The sequence below is a fragment of the Galleria mellonella genome, unplaced genomic scaffold, assembly GCF_026898425.1.
Source record: "Galleria mellonella isolate WM207_F2 unplaced genomic scaffold, CSIRO_AGI_GalMel_v1 utg63, whole genome shotgun sequence".
NCBI lineage: Eukaryota > Metazoa > Arthropoda > Insecta > Lepidoptera > Pyralidae > Galleria > Galleria mellonella.
Genome location: NW_026442130.1, coordinates 2,564,009 through 2,586,670, shown reverse-complemented (window position 1 = coordinate 2,586,670; position 22,662 = coordinate 2,564,009). Strand labels below are relative to the sequence as shown.

The 22,662-nt window shown below is 32.3% G+C and overlaps 2 protein-coding genes and 2 non-coding genes across 5 annotated transcripts in view; 2 read left to right on the top strand and 2 right to left on the bottom strand.

Annotated features, from left to right (window-relative positions):
• Positions 1–15,401, bottom strand: part of LOC113521649 (CHH-like protein) — a 96,434-nt gene extending 81,033 nt beyond the window's left edge. Inside the window, exon 1 of one of the 2 annotated variants that reach the window (XM_052900011.1) lies at positions 15,293–15,401. The gene's annotated coding sequence lies outside the window, so the exon portion shown is untranslated. Of the gene's footprint in view, positions 1–3,841; positions 4,276–15,292 lie in introns of those variants that run through there. The other variant, XM_026907253.3, reaches the window with a different exon arrangement.
• The window catches only part of LOC113521794 (peroxisomal leader peptide-processing protease), a 42,362-nt gene continuing 21,401 nt past the window's right edge, over positions 1,702–22,662 (top strand). The window contains exons 1-3 of the mRNA XM_052900005.1: positions 1,702–1,900; positions 20,484–20,838; positions 22,245–22,408. Coding sequence (XP_052755965.1) covers positions 20,486–20,838; positions 22,245–22,408 — 517 coding nt within the window. The 5' untranslated portion in view covers positions 1,702–1,900; positions 20,484–20,485. The remainder of the gene's footprint in view (positions 1,901–20,483; positions 20,839–22,244; positions 22,409–22,662) is intronic.
• Positions 14,151–14,242, top strand: Trnay-gua (transfer RNA tyrosine (anticodon GUA)). Its single transcript is given in 2 exon segments — positions 14,151–14,187; positions 14,207–14,242. It is a non-coding gene; the product is annotated as a tRNA-Tyr (tRNA).
• On the bottom strand, positions 14,719–14,791 carry Trnav-cac (transfer RNA valine (anticodon CAC)). The gene has a single exon. It is a non-coding gene; the product is annotated as a tRNA-Val (tRNA).

Below are 22,662 nucleotides of genomic sequence, written 5' to 3'. Positions count from 1 at the left end.
TATGAAGGTCAGAAATAATTTATTTACAAGTATTCGTTTATTTATATATTTTTTTTCTTTGTCATGAATTCTCGCGGCTAGCTTTTGGCCACAACAGAATATCAGTGTTTTGCTCTTTTTGAGGGCAAAGCAATAAACTGAGTCGTGACCATTTTGTGTTACTGTGGCACACTCACAAAAAATTATATAACTTTAAATCTTTTATGTACTTTCTTTTTGTTTTTTTTTTTTTGTATATTTTATTTCTTTTTTAAGTATGTACCAATATCTAATGTTATTTATGTGCTGTAAGTGATGCAAATATACTATATATATATATATATATATATATATATATATATATATATATATATATATATATATATATATATATAAGTAATAAAATTAATGGAATAAACCACTTTTGGATGGTGTATTAAAAAAAACGTGGTGTTTTTAGTTCAAGTAAGACTTTCAAGAACACAAATATGAATTCCGCATTCAATTAGATGTAGTAGTATTTACATGATGCCGGAACAAACATACAGACAGACAGTCAAAATTTCTAAAAAATATTATTCTGGTACAGAGGAATCACACCTGAATCCTCAGGAATGGCAATGCATGGGGGGTATCATGGGCGAAACAGTATACTCTGTTATGCCCATGGTACTACTCATGTCTATAAGCGACGGTTATGACTTTCCATCAGATGAGCCGTCAGCTTGTTTGCCATTCTAAGTTGCATACGAAAATCTATCTATCTAAATATTCGACTTTATAATAGTTACAGAAGTATTCGTATGTTCCAAGAGTAAAATAAAAGAAAACACAAACAAAATTTTCGAAATATATAGTATTCTATTTTAATATAAAATAATTGTTTTTATTTTAATATAAAGCAATATTTTTTAATTGCCATTTGCAAAAATTGTTACATAAATCGATTACGTAAAGTAATGAAGTCAATTCGTTAAAGAAAACGAGAAAATAAGGTTTCAGCAAGATGGCGGACAAAGAAAAATTAATTGCGGACAAATTAACTATTACCCACTTAGAAGCTAGCTAGAAAATGTAGTGATTACATAAATAGTGCAGCTGTGTGAAGAAATGAAAATTATAAGTGTAATAGAGCCATTTTTCAAAAGTTTCCGAAGCTTTTTAAATTTTTATTTACTTCCTTTTTTTAATAGAAAGCCTATCTCGTAAGTAGATGGCGCTATATCAATCATCATGAATTTTCCGTCCAAAATAAAATTAAATAACAAAATTTTCTAAATTAATTACTATTTTAGGAATCTACAGCTTCTATGACTACGTCCAGAATAGTATAGTAGAATGAGTAAATTTACAAGCCATTAAAATATTGGTTAATAAGTATGTACCTATAATGATTAAGAACTAAAATAAAGAAATACGATTTTTTTTTTAAATGAAAAATGAATGGTTTCTTGCAAAATATGTAAAATTCATATTCAAATGATTTTAAAAATAATAGACAAGGATACGAATTATTCTATTTATTTATATTCCTATTAAAAAGTAATTGTGACGTAGCTCATAATAAACACTATATATTTTACCATAAAATATGTACAGCTCCATCTATCGTCACTGACAAGAACTACAAGGCTGCTAATGTACTTATTATTCCTTTGCAATAAAAACGAAACCGCTATCGTGTTGATCGAGTAGAAGTAGACTAGAATTATTACACATTTAGCTCAATAACAAAGTACGAGAACCTATAGTATAATGTGTAATAGGGGTATTGGAAAATTACTATTAAAGTTATATTAATTTTGAAGTGTCTACTGTAGAAACATTCGGTGTTGTTGTATGTTATCCATGATCTCGTTGGAATATTTGGGACAAAGTTGTTATAACCTCAAATTTTTGACGTAAACATACAAGATCAAAGGTGAGTACAACTTTTATTTAATACTGTTTAAAATCATTAAATACGTACATAACCTCTAAATATGCATATGCATAGGTAAAGATTGGTATAATAATGTATCTATTAACCACGTCTGTTATTGTTATTGAATTGTTTTCTTATTGAATGAAGTTTTAGATACATCATACCGGCCTATCTATTCTATATCTATGCAATACAAAAGGTTTAAAAAGAATGTTTGATTTTATATGTTTTAAACTAATAAATACAATAATTAAAACAATACTTTTTCTGCTAACTACACTTTCATTTTAATAACTTATATACGACTATATCCTAACATTTATTGTCTTGCTTATTTCCTATATTGTATAATTCAAATAAAATAAACTAATATATTCATTCATTCGTAAGTAATTAAAATTGAACAAGAAATGCGTTAAATTATAATTTAAAACAAGTTAAAATGACTTAAACATAAAAAATAAATCCTTAAATAGTTAGATTGGTATTAGTGCAACAACTTGCTATCGAGTTATAATTTGATATCAGCAACTGAAATGTTAAAATTATGTTCTACAAAAAAAAAAGCGATTTCAGTTGTGGCAAAACCAGTTATTTTAATTTAAAAACTAAACTGCTCAACCGAGTTTGATAAAATTTCTGTGTAACCAATCTGAGAGTATATACCTTACTACAAAAAATTTTTCAAATAATTTTCCAACTAACGATATTGTACGAGTATTGTTACCTCATAACGATGTTATGAGGTAACAACTACAAAAAAAAATTAATGAAGAACCTTGTATTCGAAGTCATAAATAAATAGTTTCTATTTTTGAAGAAGGTTGATAGCTCATACGAAGTTTTTTTTATCGATGCCTTTTTAAATAGTTATTAAAATAATTCTATCACTTGGTCAAAAGTTTTTTGATAAATCAAAATAAAATAATAATAGACGCTGTTATTTTTATTATTATTTTATACTACAGCACAAAGTTTATTTTATATATATTCATAGGTTTATTCTTATCATAAAAAAAAAACAAGTAAATGCTGCGATTTATTTGCCCGTCTATTTAATGCTAACTATTACCCGCAGTTTCGTCCGCGTAACGGACCTGTTTACTATTTACTGATTGGGATAAAAAAGTGTATATATCTCTCTCCATTCCATATATACTAAATTTCACAGTGGTTAGTTACGACGTTAAAAGGTAACAAACAAACTCATTTTTATATTTATAATATTAGTAAGGATAACGCAAAATACTTGCCATAGTTCGTACGTATGTCTGGATAAGCCTATCTTAGGACTACGTACCTAATGTATAGCGATTTTGGCATGGTTTTTATGTTTAACAAATGGCGTAAATCATACACATTAGGCAAGCTGTCATGATTTTTTTATAATGCAGTTGAAAATAAACAATCATTAGAAAATAAATGATAATCATCATCATCATCATGTCAGCCGTTAACTGTCCACTGCTGAACATAGACCCCCTCTCATTGGATGATTTTGCCAGTAATTTCCACATTTAACAAGCGGGTTGGCAACCGCAAATAGACTTTGGTAATGTTTTAAGAGGGAAGCTGCTATTTATTCTTCGACCATTAAATTCCCTTAGTCGCCTCTTACGACACCCATGGGAAAGTAAGGTCCCATTCTATGCTGGAACTACACAGCTATAACAAGAATAAAATAAAGTCTATGACATTATGTACCTATGTCACGCAGAAAAATGGATTCTACCCAGTTAACTATAGTTTCTCTACAGTCTTTACAAGGCGAACTTCGGCATATGCGCTCATTACAAAAGCAGTTATACGCATTCTTGAAAGATTAGAAACAAATAGGTATCTACTAAAATCTACGCACCTGTTCACAGCGACAAAGCTAAATGCCCATTAGAAATGGATATGATACTTTACTCTAATGACTCTAAAACGAATACTCACCTAAAACGTTATCGCATCAAGCAAATGGAACCGCTCGACTGTCTCAACGATTCAACCAGCGAAAGTATCTTTTTTTTCACACTAGAAGTCATACGGTAGTATTCAGGCATGTCCATCACTACGCACAGATCTAAATATCGATTAGAAAACACACATATACATCCTCAACACTGCATCCGAAACACTACAAAGTAAAGAAAGGTTTAAAACAAACTTGATCGTTTTCGGGATCGGTAAAGACACATCGTTCGTTCGGTTGGGGCCGTCGATTGTTCTCAAAGATGCGACGCAGTCACAACCTACGCTAAGACTAATGAGGAACAGGATCACAGACACGCAAGAGATTCGACATTGACTCGAAAATTTAGTTTGTGCAATTCGCAATGGAACGTAGAGGAGCGAGAGAATCGAGTACGCAGCATTGAATGGACTGCGCTTGGACCGTGCAGGATGCCATCCATTAGGCAAAAGAGCGTCCATTATTGTATTGTCGTGGGCTTATCGTAGTGTCTCCTCAAATTGCTAACTGGGAGCGATAAACGTGTGAGCGTCTGTGAGAAATTCGGTAGCTAATATACGTATGTCATTTACATTCTGAAGTTTGAGTTCTCGACTAATCATTTATATGTAAGTAATTTAATTATTTGATAAAAATAATGTATCTTCCTGATAAGATTGCAGTTAATCAGCTATATAGTTTTAAACTATTGTTATATCGAATATTATCGTATTGGATTACATATCAATATGTAACAGTCGTATCTTTCAAATTCATAACATTATTTGCAAAATAAATACCGCTTGTAGCCTAAAGACTTTGTTCCATGTAATGATTGCTGTTTATAAGCGAATATTAAGAGGCCGCCACGAAGGGAATGATCACGGGACCGGATCCAGGGTTACTCATGCTCGTTATATCAATTGAAGAGTTAAGTACCGGAGAAGCTCTAAAGCCGGCCGCTTCCGTTCACATGTTTTACGTAGGAATCAATGAAAATTTTGTTTGCGAATCTGCTTTACATACATTATCGTGTGATCCCGGCATAGAATAGGCTACCCCTTCCTTTTCTTTGGGTGTAGTAAAAGACGACTAAGGAAGTTTAATGGTTAAGAGATGGGCAGCAGCGTCTCTCTTAAAACGTCACTGAGACCTAACTGTAGTTGCCAACCCGCCTGCCAAGCTTAACAACTTCTGGCAAACTCCCCAATACCTCCTTCTATTGGGGATTAATCTAAGCTAAAATTTTCCAATAAATGAAGGCCTATATTCCGCAGTGGGCAATTAATAACTGGTATGGTATGGTATACATCAGTATGAAAAGAGGAATATCTATTAAAGACTTGAGTAGATTCTCGTACATCAATCGATTCGTAAAATCTATCTCAAGTGCAAAAATTAAATTTAATATGACAACGAAAGAAAATTTTTATATTGGATAATGTCACTTCAGAAATGACCCCATTGTGTGTAGTGCATCCAGGTTCAACCACTTTCACAAGGCTAAAATCATTACGATATATTATCCATGTTCCTGCAACTTAACCTCAGTATACCAGCCATTTGGTTCTAGTTATAACAAGTTGTGCAAATGGGACAGATGATGTATAACATTATAACGCAGGGGGAAAGGGATTGTTAGCAATGGAGTTTGACAGCCCCATTGCTAGCAAAATGCCCTATTAGGTCGACCTTCACGCGATTCCTCCTGGAAACCATAGTGGTTAATTCTTGTTCGATTGGTCACTATTGGCTAACTGGCTTGCCTTCATCCTCACCTATCATCCTTCACTGGTGCCCCGCCGGTGTATACTGATACCGCAAGCGGGGTTACTATTCCGTCTTCATCCATTAAAACGCAAAAAACATTATAACGCAGATAATGTAGGATTATACAGTGATGTTCGGATTGATGGTTGTGACCGACCTTAATCCAAGCGACCGAATTCGAGCAAGGATGCGTGCAATAAACTGTGAGGTCACTGAATTGAATATACAATATTAGTATATTTTGATATACACTATGTTTACTTCTATTTTGTAGATGTCTATGCTCGGGAAGAAAACATGTTTTTTTTTTTATTTTATTAACAAATACGGGGTTGCACTGTTACATATTTTTTGCCCTGGCGTACAAATTAGGGGAACCTGTGCCTTGTAAGCCATTTCCTTTTGTTGGGAGGAAGAACTAGTACTTTGTATTTGTACATGCAGAATTAACAATATTAAGCTACAAACATTATAAACAGGATGAAGAAAAAGGGACAGTCTTCTTATCTTTGAGATTAAAACAAAAATTTTTGTACCAATAGATTTATTATCTAGAGTTCCTAACTCATTATTGATACTGTACGATACTTGTTAACTAAGGAAATATAAGGTATATAAAATACATTTTTTCAAACATGCTTGGAAATGTGAGCATTATTATGACGATCTTCTTCGAGATAAATCAAAATTGCTATACTGGCCAGATACATGCGGGCAGCGGCCGGCAAAAGTTGTATGAAAATTCATATCTGTCGTGTTTTGCGGCCAGATAAATTACTATGTAAACTCATATCTGTCCGGTAATTTAAAATATATAATATAATTTGAAATATACTTTGATTTCGAAACATGGCTATACCAAGGAGGTACCTAATAAAAGGTTTTATTTAAATTTCGACTTACAAATAGAAAGTTGTTTATTGAAAAAAACAGAGGAACATTATGGCGCGTGAAAAATTATTATTGTTCGTTATTCGTCAGTAAACTTAAAAAGAAAAATCGTGTTTTTGATTTCCGCGCATTGTTTAAGAAAAGTACTATACAAGCCTAGGACTCACATATGTGTGCCTCGGCTATGCCTCGGCCCAAATTGCACGTTCATCCATCAATGCCTCAGTTGCTGGCCGTAAACTGTCCACATACTGTGCAAGTAGATTCTCTCTGTGGACACGACTTATCTTTGCTACTATCATAATATGAATGTGATATAAATGGGCAGCACGGTTAATACTAGGTACCTAGTTCATACCATCTACGGTTAATTAAGGCTACCTAAATACCGTGGTTGATTAGCAATTTTACCGGCGGCATCCGAATACGTTTGTCACAAATAGAAACTCGATACTGGCCAGCGTATACAAGTATCTGCCAGTATTTACCAAACATGTTTACCACTTATCGAGACAGATAAATAATTTATCAACCAATTGTTTTCTTAGACTGATGCGACAAACTATTCAATATCGAACGATTTCGACCTTTTTTTTTCTTACATTCGTAAACAGAAAATAATATTATACGCAATTTACTAAGCACAAGTATCTAGTTATTTTTGTTATAAATAATTGGCGTTTAATAAATATTGCCGTGTGGTCCCGGCATAGATAGGACACCCCTTCCTACCCCGTATGTGTCGTAAGTGGCGACTAAAGGAATTTAACAGTCGAAGGATGGGCAGTAGAGCCCCTCTTAAAATATTACCAAAGCCTAACTGCGGATGCCAAATCGCCTGCCAAGCGTAGAATTTACTGACAAAACTATATAATACTAAATTGCTAGATCGCCTTACAATAATAATTACAGTTAAAAGAAGCTACATTAAAGAAAAAATTCAGTACATTTTGCTGATAATAGAAGCTGCCTCAGCTGTTGCTTTATACGCACACCTCTAGCGAGATGCATCTATACGTGGAGTTTTTTTTTTTAATGGGTGATAATGGAATGGTAACCCCACCTGCGCTATCGGGATTCGCTGGCGGAGCACCAGTGAAGAATGATAGGTGAGGATGAAGCCGGTCAGTTGGCCCATCGTGACGAATTCCACAAGAATTGTTCACGATGGTTTCCAGGAGGGAACCACGTGGAGGTCGACCTAATAGGGCATATTGCTAGCAATGGGGCTGTCAAACTCCATTGCTAACAATCCCTTTCCCCCAGTCTATACGTGGAGTATAACACTCATTTTTAGGCAGCATCTTAATATCACTAGAGCCACGTTTTTTTCTTCTCTAACCAAAGGAAGAGAAGCTTGAAGAGCTTGCTTTAGCGATAAGACTACTTGACTAGTGCAATAAAGATTATATAAAGAAAATAAATAATTATTTCAACTATTAATAGGGTTGTGTTAGATTATTTGATACGGAGCAAACAATTCAATTGAGTCCTGTTACGCCAATTAAACACAATAATACGTGTAACCGATTAACGATATTTTCATCCGATCAATAGAATTAATTAAGTCAAGGTTGTCTCCTTAACGATTCACCGATATCCCTGCATAACAACATGTCTGCTAACTACACCTCCGTCATCCCCTATCATTGTAAGTTCTTATATAAGTGAAGCTTTATTTCGAGTATTTAAAAAAAAATATTGAATTAGGTGTTACTTTGCGGAAGTCCTTCACACGCTTTCTGTTTTTATCCAAGGATTAGATGGTAGAGGATGCCATATGGCATTAAGCTTGCCACTTGTACAACTAAATATTTATTGTGCAATAAAAAAAATTAATTAATTACAGAAACTAAACTAATTAAATTAATATACTAATTAAAAGGATCATCATCATCTTCCTACCCTTGACCTAATTATTATTTGGGGTCGGCGTAATATGTATCACTTAAATATTCATGCAAATGGAATAGCTAATTAGCAAAGGAAGGGGCAAAACTGCACAAATAAGACCAGAAACTTATTGTGGCATATCACGAAGCCTAAAGCTCAGACATCTCAAACTTGAATGCTTAGATGCAGCAAATAATAGCTGGCTCTTGTTGCCAGAATTAAATCATTCGAAAGCCCTGGTTCACGGGGTTTCAGAAAATCACTTAAAGAAATTAATTCTTTTGAGTAAAAATAATATGTGTGTATTAAGAAGGACTCTCACTCAAGGACGCTGCAAACTGAACAAGCACATGCCCCGACTAGGCTTATGCCCAAAAAATGTTTGCAGATTTTGTCACAATGAGGAAGAAACGCCGCAGCACAACGATATATCTCCTTTGGAAAATACACTTACTATGAGGAGATAAAAAATATCGCTACAAATGAAAACACCTTAAAATTCCTTTTTTTTTTATACAACTTAGAATGGCAAACAAGCTGCCGGCCCACCTGATGGAAAGTGGTAACCGTCGCCTATAGGCATGAGCAGTACCATGGACATAACAGAGTGTACTGTTTCGTCCATGATACCCCCCATGCATTGCCATTCCTAAGGATTCAGGTGTTATTCCTCTGTACCCAGTAAATTCACGCCATATCCCATCCTTCAAACCGAAACACAGCCATGCAAACACAACTGCTTCACGGATGAAACACGATTCCTATCATTGATACGAATTAGTAGCGAATTTTATAAAAAAAAAGGGGCGAACATAAAAGATCATGGAAAGGTCGTAACGTCACAGGCTTTTCTACCTGAAAAAGCCACTCTTTCAGTAATATGGTATAATAATATGTATTATTAGAATAAATAAATAAATAATAAAGAATACACAGAAACTAAAAGGTTGGTCGGCTCTAAACAATTTTTTTAATGGATGATAATGGAATAGTAAACCCCCTTCACTATCGGTATACACTGGCGGGGCACCAGTGAGGGATGATGAGAATGAAGCAGATCAGTTAGCCCACCGTGACGAATCTAACAATAAATCAATCACGATGGTTTCTAGGGGGAACCACGATGAGGTCGACTTGACAGCGTATATTGTTTGCAATGGGGCTACTAATGCCCCTTATTAACAATCCCTCCCCACCCTCGGGGCTCAAACCTATTGTGTCTTGATAATGAAGTCAATTCTTTACGAATGCGAATGACCAACGAGCATGGTCAATGAGCCTGAGAAGTTGCGTAACGCTAATTCTAACCTATTTCTGATATAGATTCCAATTAAACGCAATGAAACCTCAAATTGCACGAGTCGAAGTGGCACCTTACTATTAATAAATTTCTTTGTTGATTGCATTTCAATTTAATAATTAATTAATCAATTAAAAGGAGTTGAAGCTTCTCTTCTAGATGTTTTACTTGTTTTTTGTTAGCTATTGAAATTGCTTCGAGAAAATTACCAGTTATTATTTGAATTTTATATATTTGTTTTATGTAAATAATTTTATTCAGGTTAGGTTACGTATTGTTCAAATTTATAGGTTACGTTTGTTACATTTCTTTCCTTTTTATATAGCATTATAAATATAGTATATAGTTTTATATACAATATTATTTTTTTAGGCTACTTAGAATGACAAACAACCTGATAGTCTAGCTGATGAAAAGTGGTAACAGTCGCCTATAAACATGAACGGATTCGATATGCAATCAAAATTAAATATTTACTTGAATTTTATCGTTTATTTTTCTTTTTTTTTTCATTTTCTAATTTTTTTAAAAACATTTTTAGTTTATCCTTTAAAGAGAACAATAACTTTATTGTAGAATAAATAATATTGAATGATTATAATTTCGTAAATAGATTGTTTTAGATATGAAAGTATCAAAGTCGACATATCGCACAACGCCATCTAGTTCCAAATTTATAAGACAACTGGTAGCAATATTTAAATACTTTTTTTGTATCGCCAATAATAAAATAAAATCCCTGTATTTCCGAAATTTACACTTTTTGAAATTTTGGAATTTACATTACATTTTATCATTGTATTAAATCTCTTTCTTTACTAACAACTGTATATTCTTTATCATAAATCATCCAATTATAAAATATATTATTACAATGTATAATTAGCATTAAAGCATTAAATGGCTTTATATAGAATTATTGAATTTGGCATGTTTATTTGTCAGATTTATCTAGTTTTGTACAATAAACTCAATATAATGTGTTATAGGTACACATGTGTAAAAATACATTGTAAGCCATCTGATGGAACCAATTATAAATCTAATCAGTGTGTAATTTAATTATCGGATTTACTTTCTCTAATATAATTTCTCTAGCTTTTTTCCCAGCACTGGGCAATAAATAATTGATTTATTTTTTGATAAAACTTGAAGACCATGCAGAAAATACACAATACAAAATACAATACTGGCTACCGAGGAATAATACCTGAGTCCTCAGGAATGGCAACGCATGGGGAGTATCACGGGCGAAACAGTATACTCTGTTATGTCCATGGTACTGCTCGTGTCTATAGGCACCGGTTACCACTTTCCATCAGGTGGGCTATCAGCTTGTTTGCCATTCTAAGTTGTATAAAAAAAATAATAAAAAATATAATAAACGTTACGGAATACTACTTATATGTTTATTGTAATAAAAAAATAGATTAGAATACATATTAAATAAATGTCAAAGGACGCTAATCAACTGAAATTTGTCAATGTGATAATTATATTGCATTACGCTTGATACAGAGCCTTCGGAGTAATATTTAAGATAATAATTATAATAATAGATTAATCTAAGAAAGTCGTCATCCTCAATACATGTCACGTTGTTACAAAGTTTCTTTCATTTATCACTGTCGGTATCCTCATATATAGATAGATAGATACTCAAATATCTCAAAGCAATTTACCCCATTGAAATTAATTGATATGCCATTAATTCGTACTCCCATATTCGTAAGCATCGTGATTAATTCTAGTTGAATTCGTCAGGATGGACTAACTGACCTGCTTTCATCCTCATCGGTCATCTACCAGAATGTATCAATAGCGCAGGCAGGGTTACCATACCATTATCACCTATTAAAAAAATACATAATAGGATAATCAGGTCGATGTTTATTTGGTATCAAATAAAACTATCGTAGTTAATTTCCCGTATATTCACCACTATGGACCAACTGACCTGGCTTCATCCTCACCTACTATCCGTCACTGGTACCCCGTCGGTAGATAGATAGATAAATACTCTTTATTGTTTCCTCCAAAAGATTACAATAGTAAATTTATTATAGATACAAACAATTACAAGAAATAATCACAATGAGAAAACGATGGGCGACCTTATCGCTAAAAGCGATCTCTTCCAGGCAACCTTTGGATGGAGAGGAGCAATTATAAACAGACAGTTTGATCGGAGGCACGATGAAAATACATAAAAATACATAATTTTTTGTCAACCATGCTTGACTAAAATCTAAAAATATTATATATATATATAAAATATTCAGCCATGCGGAATATTTTAGCCCTATAAAATATAGCAATAAATACAAATAATTACAAGAAAACATTATTTTGATAAAACGATGGGCGACCTTATCGCTAAAAGCGATCTCTTCCAGGCAACCTTTGGAGGGAGAGGAGTAATCTAAAAAAAAAAAATAAGTAAAAGTTAAAGTAAAATAAAAAAAAATAATCGTTGTATTTTTTTTCTAACTTGCGAGTAGATATCTCCTACGTTACATAGAGCAATAATTTTTATTTCAATATGTTAAGAATTTGTTTAAATATCAACTACTTTACATTTTAGTTAAATTTTATTTGGAATAAAATCAGATTAAGGGATATATTTTCGTGTTTTGTCATTAGTCATTTATAAAAAAAAAAAATATGTACATTATTTTTGAAATTATGCATGATTTTATAAAAAAAGTAATGAATTTTATCAATTAATAATATCAAGTCTGTTGCGAACTCCTTACTCCATTTTTATACTTTTGTTTCCACCAATTGTCTCTTTTGCTCTTTGCTGTCGTAGTCTATATTTCATAGTTTTCTGTATTATAGTTATTTTCCTTTTAAACCCATTGTTTGATTACATCATATATATCAATATACAGTCCATAATATCGTCCACAAAGTCTAACACATTATAATATACAGTCTATTGGGCGAAAAGAATTAGAATTTAATTTAAAAAGAATTATGTAACAATCTATCAATATTGCACATGATTATACAAGAAAAGGCGGGACAACCACATTTTTTTTATACAACATAGAATGGCAAACAAGCTGACGGCCCACCTGATGGAAAGTGGTAACCGTCGCCTATAGACATAAGTAGTACCATGGACATAACAGAGTATACTGTTTCGCCCATGATACCCCTCATGCGTTGACATTCCTGAGGACTCAGGTGTTATTCCTCTGTACCCTGTAAATTCACGCCATATCCCACCCTTCAAACCGAAACACAGCCATGCAAACACAACTACTTCACGGTTGAAACACGAATGGGACAGAGGTACCCAAGCAATCGACTTTTGTACAAAGTCTCCCTCTGGTGTAATATGATAATAGTAATAATAACAATAATAAATAGAATATACGTCTCCGATAAATTTGAACTAACCTGTGTTATCGAAGTAGATGATTATGTAAGGTCATTTGTGTTGCATCTTGTAATTACGTATTGATAAAACGATTTCTTTTAATTTTGCCTCCGAAAGATAAAGGTTTTTGTTTTTTTTTTTATAAAAGATTATTCCACTTATTCATAAAAATTACAACCTCCATCAAACCTATTTTAATTTGGGGAAAGGGATTGTTAGTAATGGAGACTGAAAATCCCATTGCTAGCAATATACCCAACCAGGTCGACCTCCTCGCGGTTCCTCCTGGAAACTATCATGGTTAATTCCTGATGAATTCATCATGTTTTCATTCTCATCTATCACCCTTCACTGGTGCTCCGCCAGCGTATCCCGTTAGCGCAGGCGGGGTTACCATACCATTTTCACCCATAAAAAAAACCTATTTTAATTTTATGAGTGTTATGTCACTTTCTTTCATACTAAAAATTTTGCGTAAAAGAAAGGGACAAATACTTCGATAGCTAAAATAGTTTAATGAGACGTTTGACGGTTTTATGAAATAGAGGGTACGACTTTTTACTTATTGAATTAAGAACAATCATGTAATAATTTACATGTTTTAAATAGGCCTTTTTTATTACTACTCTATTAAATATGTACAATCAAGTATAAGTTATTTACTTATGTCAGTAAAAAGTTTTACATACAATTTCAGCCGGAATTTTTTTAACAAGAAAGAATTTATAGAATGATAATTTCTTTTTTATTTGTAAATAAAAAAGAAAAGAATATAATAAGTTAAATATTATATAGTTAAATTACGCTAAAATTTATTTATTATGATATAATAAATAAATTTTTAATATAATTGTTATTTATATTTATAGGAAATGATTATTTTCTCGGGTATTAATTTAAGAGAACCTGTTACATTCTAATATGTATGGTTTTATATTGCATTTAAATGTTGAATATTAATTTATTTAAAAAAATTACCTTAAATGAAAAATTAAATCGATATTATTCTATTGAAATTTAAATAAATATACTACAGAAAGTGTTCAAAAATTTCACAGTCTCAAATACACCTTCGATAGCTCAGTTGGTAGAGCGGTGGACTGTAGTAGGAAAGAAAATAATGTAATCCATAGGTCGCTGGTTCAAATCCGGCTCGACGGAATTTTTTTGTATTTTTTTTTTTACTTAAAAACCTCAATCTTGTTTATTTTTTGTTAACTTGTTATAGATTATGACGAATGTCATGTTTACCTCAACGGTAATGTATACATAGTACATATATATATAAATATCTTTGACTACTCTATTGAAAATTACAGTCGTGAATATTTATATTTAGTTTTTCTTTTTAATAATTATAAATATTTAAAGACACAAAATAGAAAATAGTTTAATAATTTTATTTAAAGCCATTGTTATTATAATAATTTAAAATTGAAATTAAAAATACAGACATAATAAGAAAAAAAGATAAATATTTAATTAAATCAGCGCTTTATAATATAATACTGTGAAGACAATATTTAATAATATTTCTAACATTATTTTACGATCTTTTATGGTAATTTAGAATAAAAATACTACTTATTAATATCAAGATTTTGAATTCTAGTAAAAAATAACTAAAAAGAAACCACTGTTTCCGCCCGGGATCGAACCGGGGACCTTGTGCGTGTGAAGCACACGTGATAACCGCTACACTACGGAAACGTTGTTAAGGGTGTTGAAAATATAGATTGCATTTTATACACGCTATGATATCTTGTAACCGTAGTAACTGAATTTCAAAACTTGACTGATAAAATTTCATACTTTTCATATTTCAGTTCTTATATTTTTTATTCTTTTTTGTTTATTATATTATTGATATAGACTAATGAAAATCTTTTAACTTATAATTTTCCATCTAAAATATATTTAATTATTCTTCACAGGACAATATTAAATTATTTAAATAATTTGTGTAAATGGCTAGCATAATGCCATTATGCATTCTGTACCAGCTAACCATTGGATATTTTGCTACACCCAAACAGGGTTTCATGTACTTACTCATCATAAGAACATTGTAACAACAATTGTACATGAATGCATTATAATAATAAATAAATAAAAAAAGAAAGCGTTATATTAAAGATTTTTTTATTAATTTAATTAGTTAAATTCTTGTCCTGTCTTTAGAAGCAAAATTATTATTAAATATTTACTTACCTCGAAAGATGCAGTATGCTGGCCGGTAAGAAAAAAAATCCAAAACTGGTATTTCAAAAATAGAACACGAACCACGAGCGCCTCTCACGGTGGCGCTTCAGAATCGGTTGGCGGGAAATGGGGGTGGGAATCTTATATACCAACACATACAAATGATATTATTGGCCTCCCGCTGAATATGGTTCATTACAAGGGAGTGGTTATGCCCATGCAATTTGTAATCGTGTTCGCACCCTTTCTTCATGTCGTTTTGACATTTCCATGGTGCTGAAAAAGAGTCACGCATAAATAGAAATATCGCATTGTACGCTATAGTTTGCATGTTTTGTACAACTATCTTTTTATGAGTTCTCTAAAAACCAGCAATGTACAGTGTATAAATTGCAATGTTATGCCAATCAGTAGTGATATACAGCCTCAAGGAAATGTCGCGCGTCAACCGTCTGATTATTTCCACGCCAGTCAAAGAAAATTACTTTTCATTCACAATCTGGCCAATATAATGTACGTAGTTATTTACCTTGAAACCAAAAATACACTCTTAACTAAATAGGTATTTCTTTTAACAAAAACATGACTGAATTACAGAGTAATCTTAGTAGACATGTTTCAATCTTGAATATTTTATAAAATATAAAAATAAATTATTCAAATAAATACAAAATTTAAACTGTAATGTTATAAATTCAAGTATACAGAAATTAATGAATTTCTTATTTCAATAGCAGTTCTAAATAAAGTTTAACATAAAAAAAAAAAACATTTTTTATAACTTTATTATGTTACGCGCTTATGCCCGATATTCATAATTCTTTAATATATCAGTGGAGTTTAATTCCGTATTAATACTGTATTAATTTAGAAACTAAAGTTACTTTTTCTTTACTCTTTAAGGATCTAAAATCACTTGTTGCGAAAAAAAAAACCTTTTGTGAACACAGGAATACGCGTTTAAAAATTAAAGGTACATATTTTGAATATACAGTAGATATTTACGAAACAAGGCCAAGGCCTAACTACAGTTGCCAATTCGTCTGCCAAGTGTGGTAACTATTGGTAAATAGAAAGATGCCTATGTACAGCATGTTACGCCCTATTAAAAACTAAGTAAATCAATAGTTACAAGATAGTGGGGATTTTTTATTTTTCTATTTTATAAATATTTAATAAAATTACGCATTCCACAGAATTCACATTTTATGTAATGAAGAAAACACATATTGTGGCTTTCCGGTGAAAATGTGTGTTTAGAATTTTCCTATAGTTTCTTTAAAAAAGTACCCCTTTTGTAGAAAATAAAATCAACTCGAATAATAGAAGTATGAAGTTTGAACGAAGATCGTCTAAAAAAATGTACTACACAAGTTTGACACATTATTATAAAAACTACTCCATTTCATGACGATTCTAAAAATGTACAATACTGTGATATCAAATCACAAATACAAACGTCACTATTATACATAAAAATCACTATTAAAAAATACTACCGAATTGACAACTTACTTCCTTTTGAAAGAGTTTGAAAAAAAAATTACCAAAGAATCTCTGTATCAACATTAAGCTATAAAATAGTAAATGTAAGTTTTCAAAATTAAATTTCTTGGTATTCTTTACTTATGTAACTGATGCAAGAGGAATATAATTTAATATTTTTGTTGTTTATATTGTATTTTTTACATTGCACTGAATAAAATATTTTTCTTTCTTTCTTTCAAAAGAAGAACGGACTTGAATCTTGACAACATCATCTTGTAAGGGTTGTATGTTGACACGCAGGTAAAAATTATTGCGTATCATTCACATAAAAAATACAGAGCCATCTTTGATCAGTCAAAGATTTTTTAATCGATCACTATTCATCGCGCCATCTAACGGGTGGTTTACTATTACGCTTGCCCGTTCTAATTATCTGTGTACTAAAATTTGTTTATGTATTATTATCATTAATAATACACTCATTGTCAATGTCAATTGAAACTTATATTTTGAAAGCACGAATGATATTAACTTTCGAAATGAAATGAATTTATTTTCCTAGAATATAGGTAATTTTAGATGAAAGAGGTTTACATGTCCCGTATACATTCAGCCGGCGCTATGTCGGCGTGCAAATTTTTTAACAATATGAGAAATTTACATATATTCTACATTATTATTTCTTTTCATTTGTCATATAATACATACATAATTTATTATAGTGTGTTAAATAGTATTCAGGTATCGTTGTAATATATGTTATATAATATATGTAATATATGTTGTTATGTTGTATATAATATAGATTTGTTAGGAGTAATATAATAGAAACAATAATCATGTTTTTTTTTTTAAGATACCTTATTTTTCTTTATTTTAAAAATAATATTTCTATAGTACGTAATTTCCTTGTGTCAATGACAGTGCCATCTAAGTTTTGATTTTGTAATCAAATGTTTATAGTTTATTCTATATACACAAGATGGCGTTAGTACGCTTTATTATAGTATTTCATATATTAGGAATTATTGTCGACCTTTTATTTCAGTACATATGGATATCCTATATGTAAGTCTATTATTCAGCAATTAATTTTTTCAGCTATTACTTATTGTAATAAGATACCTAAACTGGGAATCAAATCCCAAACTATACATTAATACATCAATTTATAATTACTAAATTGGTACAAGTAATGCCATCTAGTTTAAAAAAGTAAGTCTTAATAATATGGGTTCTGATATAATTATAGTCCACGGTCGAACCTCTATTTACTTATTTCTTTTGATAAAAAGTACGTTGTCTTTCTTCATCTGAAATACTATATATGTATTTCAAATTTCACGAAGATAGTAACAAGCAAAACAGATAAACTCACTTTTACATATATTAGTAAAGATAATTTTTGTGTGGATTTTTTTTATGAGCGCCACCGTTTGCAGACAAGGGTGAAGATGAAGTCAGGTCATTTCACTAATCGTGAATCGACAACGATAGTTTCCAGAGAGAACCTTATAGTGACCAACTTTATATTTCTAGCAATAACTAAACCTCATTACTATCTAGTTAGACTAGCTAGTAGACATCAAATTAAAGGCGGGAGGAGATGGAGAGGACCAGAGGGAGACTTTGTACAAAAGTCGATTGCTTGGGTACCTCTGTCCTATTCGTGTTTCTACCGTGAAGCAGTTATGTTTGCATAGCTGTGTTTCAGTTTGAAGGGTGGGATATGGTGTAAATTTACAGGGTACAGAGGAATATCATCCGAGTCCTCAGGAATGGCAACACATGGGAGGTATCATGGGCGAAACAGTATACTCTGTTATATCCATGGTACTACTTATGTCTATAGGCGACGGTTACCACTTTCCATCAGGTGGGCCGTCAACTTGTTTGCCTTTCTAAGTTGTATAAAAAAAATGTGGTGGTCCCGCCTTTTTAATACATACAAATACATAATTCTTTTTAAATTAAATTCTAATCTCTTTCGCCCAAATAACTGTATATTATAATGTGTTAGACTTGATATTATTAATTGATAAAATTTATTACTTTTTTTATAAAATCATGCATAATTTCAGAAATAATTTATAATATTTTTTTTATAAATGACTAATGACAGAATACGAAAATATATCCCTTAATCTGGTTTTATTCCGAATAAATATTAACTGAAGTAGTATAAGATAAATTCCCAACATATTGAAGCAGAAATTATTGTTCTATGTAACGTAGGAAATATCTACTCGTAACTTAGAAAAAAAAAATACAACGATTTGTGTTTCCGAACAAACAGTTTATAACTATTCCATCCAAAGGTTGCCTGGAAGAGATCGCTTTTAGCGATAAGGTCGCCCATTGTTTTATCAGAGTAATATTTTCTTGTAGTTATTTGTATTTATTAATAGATAGATAAACTTTTTATTTGAGCCATTTATGACACAAGTAAATTTACAAATGAGTTTATACAATCAAATTATTTACACTTTTTAAAATATACAACAAAAGATAAAATATGAAAATATGGTTTCGCCATGTGTGTCGCAGTGACCCAAATAGGCTACAGCTCAGTGATGGTTTTGCTTAAAAACAAAGCACTGATTTTCAGCTGCTATTGTAATTTTTTTAGAGGAAACAATAAAGAGTATCTATTAATTTTATAAATGTTAGTTAGAAGGTATTAGTGGTTAAACATCAATTTAATAACTGTAACATACTAGCTTTAAATGTTCTTGGAAAATTTACAAAAAAAATATATTGTTATTCTTGTGTTAATGAGTAATTCTTAATGAGAGTGTACATCTAAATCCATATGTCACTTAGCTTAGGACAAACCCAATTGGAACTCATTAACTAATCATAGACAAATGGATGTTACTTATCTCCGCTATAAATAACAATAACTGGTATTAACTAGAATTGTTTCAATTTGTTATGATGGCGGAACTGCGCTACACTGAGATTGTTTTTAAGATAAGAACGTACATAATGCACGATGCGCAGTGATTCCAGCAATAGATAAATTCATTTATCATCTTTTATTACAATTTAAATTGTAAAGAGCATACGGCCCGCCTGATGGTAAGCGCCTACTCATTAATGCTTGCAACACAAAAGAGATACTGTACAAATGTCATTTGCATGGGTGCCTCTGTTCTACTCGTGTTTCTGCAGTGAAGCCTGTATGGCTGTGTTCAAGGTACAGAAGCTTATGGGGTACCATGGGCATAATAGTGTACAAACCTATTTAAACTATTATAGTGTTTTGTCACTTTCTCTATAATTAAGAATTTAGTACAAAAGAAAGAGACAAAGTTCTTCAATAGCTAAAATAGGTTTATAAGATATTTGACCTTTTTCAACCGACTTCAAAAAGAAGCAAGTTCTCAATTCAGTTATATTTTTTTACGCTTGTGACAAATTCTAAATAGTTTATAGAAAACTCTTTTTCTTATCTGAAAGGACAGATTGGTCCCATAGAAATTTTATCAAAATCGGTTCAGTAATCCAGTTTTTTAGTCAGGAAATTTCATTATTATTTTTTTTATTTCTACATGCTATGAATATCAAAGACGAGCCTTTAAAAAAATACTTAAAGATAAAAAAAAATCTTTGAGATCACTGCCAACTGGTAGAGGACCTAGGAGACTTGCCGCATTTCCACACTGAATAACTATGGAAATGCGTTGACCATTTTTTATTGAATTTCCAGAAATGGCGGTCGAGGGTGTAATGGTTTCATACAACTACTCCGATGGCGGTGAACACGCGAACATTCTCACAGTATCCGCTTCAGGGATCAAGTTCTCCAACCGCTGGGTACTTACGCACGGTTCCATTCTGTCACCTTTGAAGCAAGCCCGCGTACTACAAAAATCAAGGGGCAAGCCGATATTAAACGACGAATTTTACAAAGACCTCCCAGAGATTCATGTAACCTGTGAGAAGAAGCATTCAAAAGTGCCCGCCGTGTATGAGGGAGTCGAGAAACTGAGCAGAGAGAGGAATTTGGATAATGACGCTGACTTTGAACATATCAGTTATCAGATAAGCGTTCTAACGGGCAGGTGACATTATTCACTATTTGTTTTTTTTTTTTCTTAGATAGGCAAACGAACTGACAGATAGTGAATTTAGCATAAGAGATAAAGACAAATCACTTCAAAAGTCGTTTGCTTGGATACCTCTGTCCCATTCGTGTTTCAACCGTAAAGCAGTTGTGTTTGCATGGCTGTGTTTCGGTTTGAAGGGTACAGAGGAATAACATCCGAGTCCTCAGGAATGACAACGCATGGGGGGTATCATGGAAGAAACAGTATATTCTGTTATGACAATGGTTACTGCTCATGTCTATAGGCGACGGTTACCACTTTCCATTAGGTGGGCCGTCAGCTTGTTTGCTATTCTAAGTTGTAAAAAAAAACTTCAATAGGTAAAACACCAAAGAGTTTGGATTAAAATTATGTTATTCTTTGTTCCTAATAAAACATAAGTAGGTTCATGAGACGATGTTTTTATGAATAAGAGCCTTATTCATAAATTAAGAGCATTACGATAATTATTTTTCTACGTTTTTATTGTATTATATGCTAAAATTATATGTATTTAAGGGGATATTTTACCAACTTTTAATAGAAGGTAAGATAGAAGGAAGGAGGGGAAGAGGGAGACCAAGGCATAGTTACATCAGCCAGATCAAGGAAGGAGGTGGTGTCGTGTCGTATCAAGAGGTGTAGAGGCTCGCTGAAAATCGTAGTGAGTGGCAAGAGCTCCACCGACAAGAGCGCAGCTCTTAAATAGGATGGATAGATAGACAGCTCTGTTCCCGGCTATCCGCACTACGTCATCCGACTATCATCAATGTCATCATCAATGATCTACCAACTGTTTCCTACACCTTACTAGGCATATTCCTATATGGCCTTGGACTGTCATCCATCTATCCTTCAGTTACTACTATTATAAATAACTGTAGTACTATTTATAAATAACTGTATCCTGCGGCTTCGCCCGTGGTTGTATAATCATATTAAGTATGCCTATAGCTTCTCTCGAGAAATGAGCTATAGTGACTACTGCATTCAGTCACCAATCTTGCTTGCAGAAAGATTCTATTAATCTTGCAGTTGAAAGACAGAAGGAAACTAATGAACAGCAATCGACAATAACATTTAATCAGTATTTAATATTTTACATTAAGAAGGATTCGTAAAGACAGAAAGATAGATGTAAGATAAACTAAAACTCAAACGTCACAATGTTTCTAAATTATGCAAACGAAAAAGAGTCTTAATATTATATTGTCGTAAAAATTGTTGGCGCGGTTAAAAGGAGGTAGCGGAATGAATCGCTACAGAGTTATAAAAGCCAAAAATATTTTTTCAAATCCGACAGGTAGTTCCAGAAATTAGCGCGTTAAAATAAACTCTCTTCTCTTTATTATGTAAATGTACATAAAATTGGTTCTTTCCAGAATATGTCATGTGTGGCAATGCCCCATTTTGGATCGGTGCGTGGACGATATCCTGTACAGCTGGACCATCGGCCACAGAGACGGCGATGTAGACACACAGTCCCAATTAGGGAAGGCACTGCTGTCTGTTTTTGTACTTGTCGACTTGGAGAGTGAAGACAGAGGTATGTTAAATATTTTGGTTTTAGAACACTAGCTGACCACAAATGCATTCAAAAGGAGAATTGATTTTGGTCTTCTTAATGGGTAATGATGGAATGATTACCCCACCTGCGCTAGTTGTATAATGCTGGCAGGTCATCAGTGTGAGATGATAGGTGAGAATGAAAGGGCAGGTCAATTAGTCCATCGTGATTAATACACTTGGAATTCGTCACGATAATTTCCATGGGGACCACGTGGAGGTCGACCTGATAAG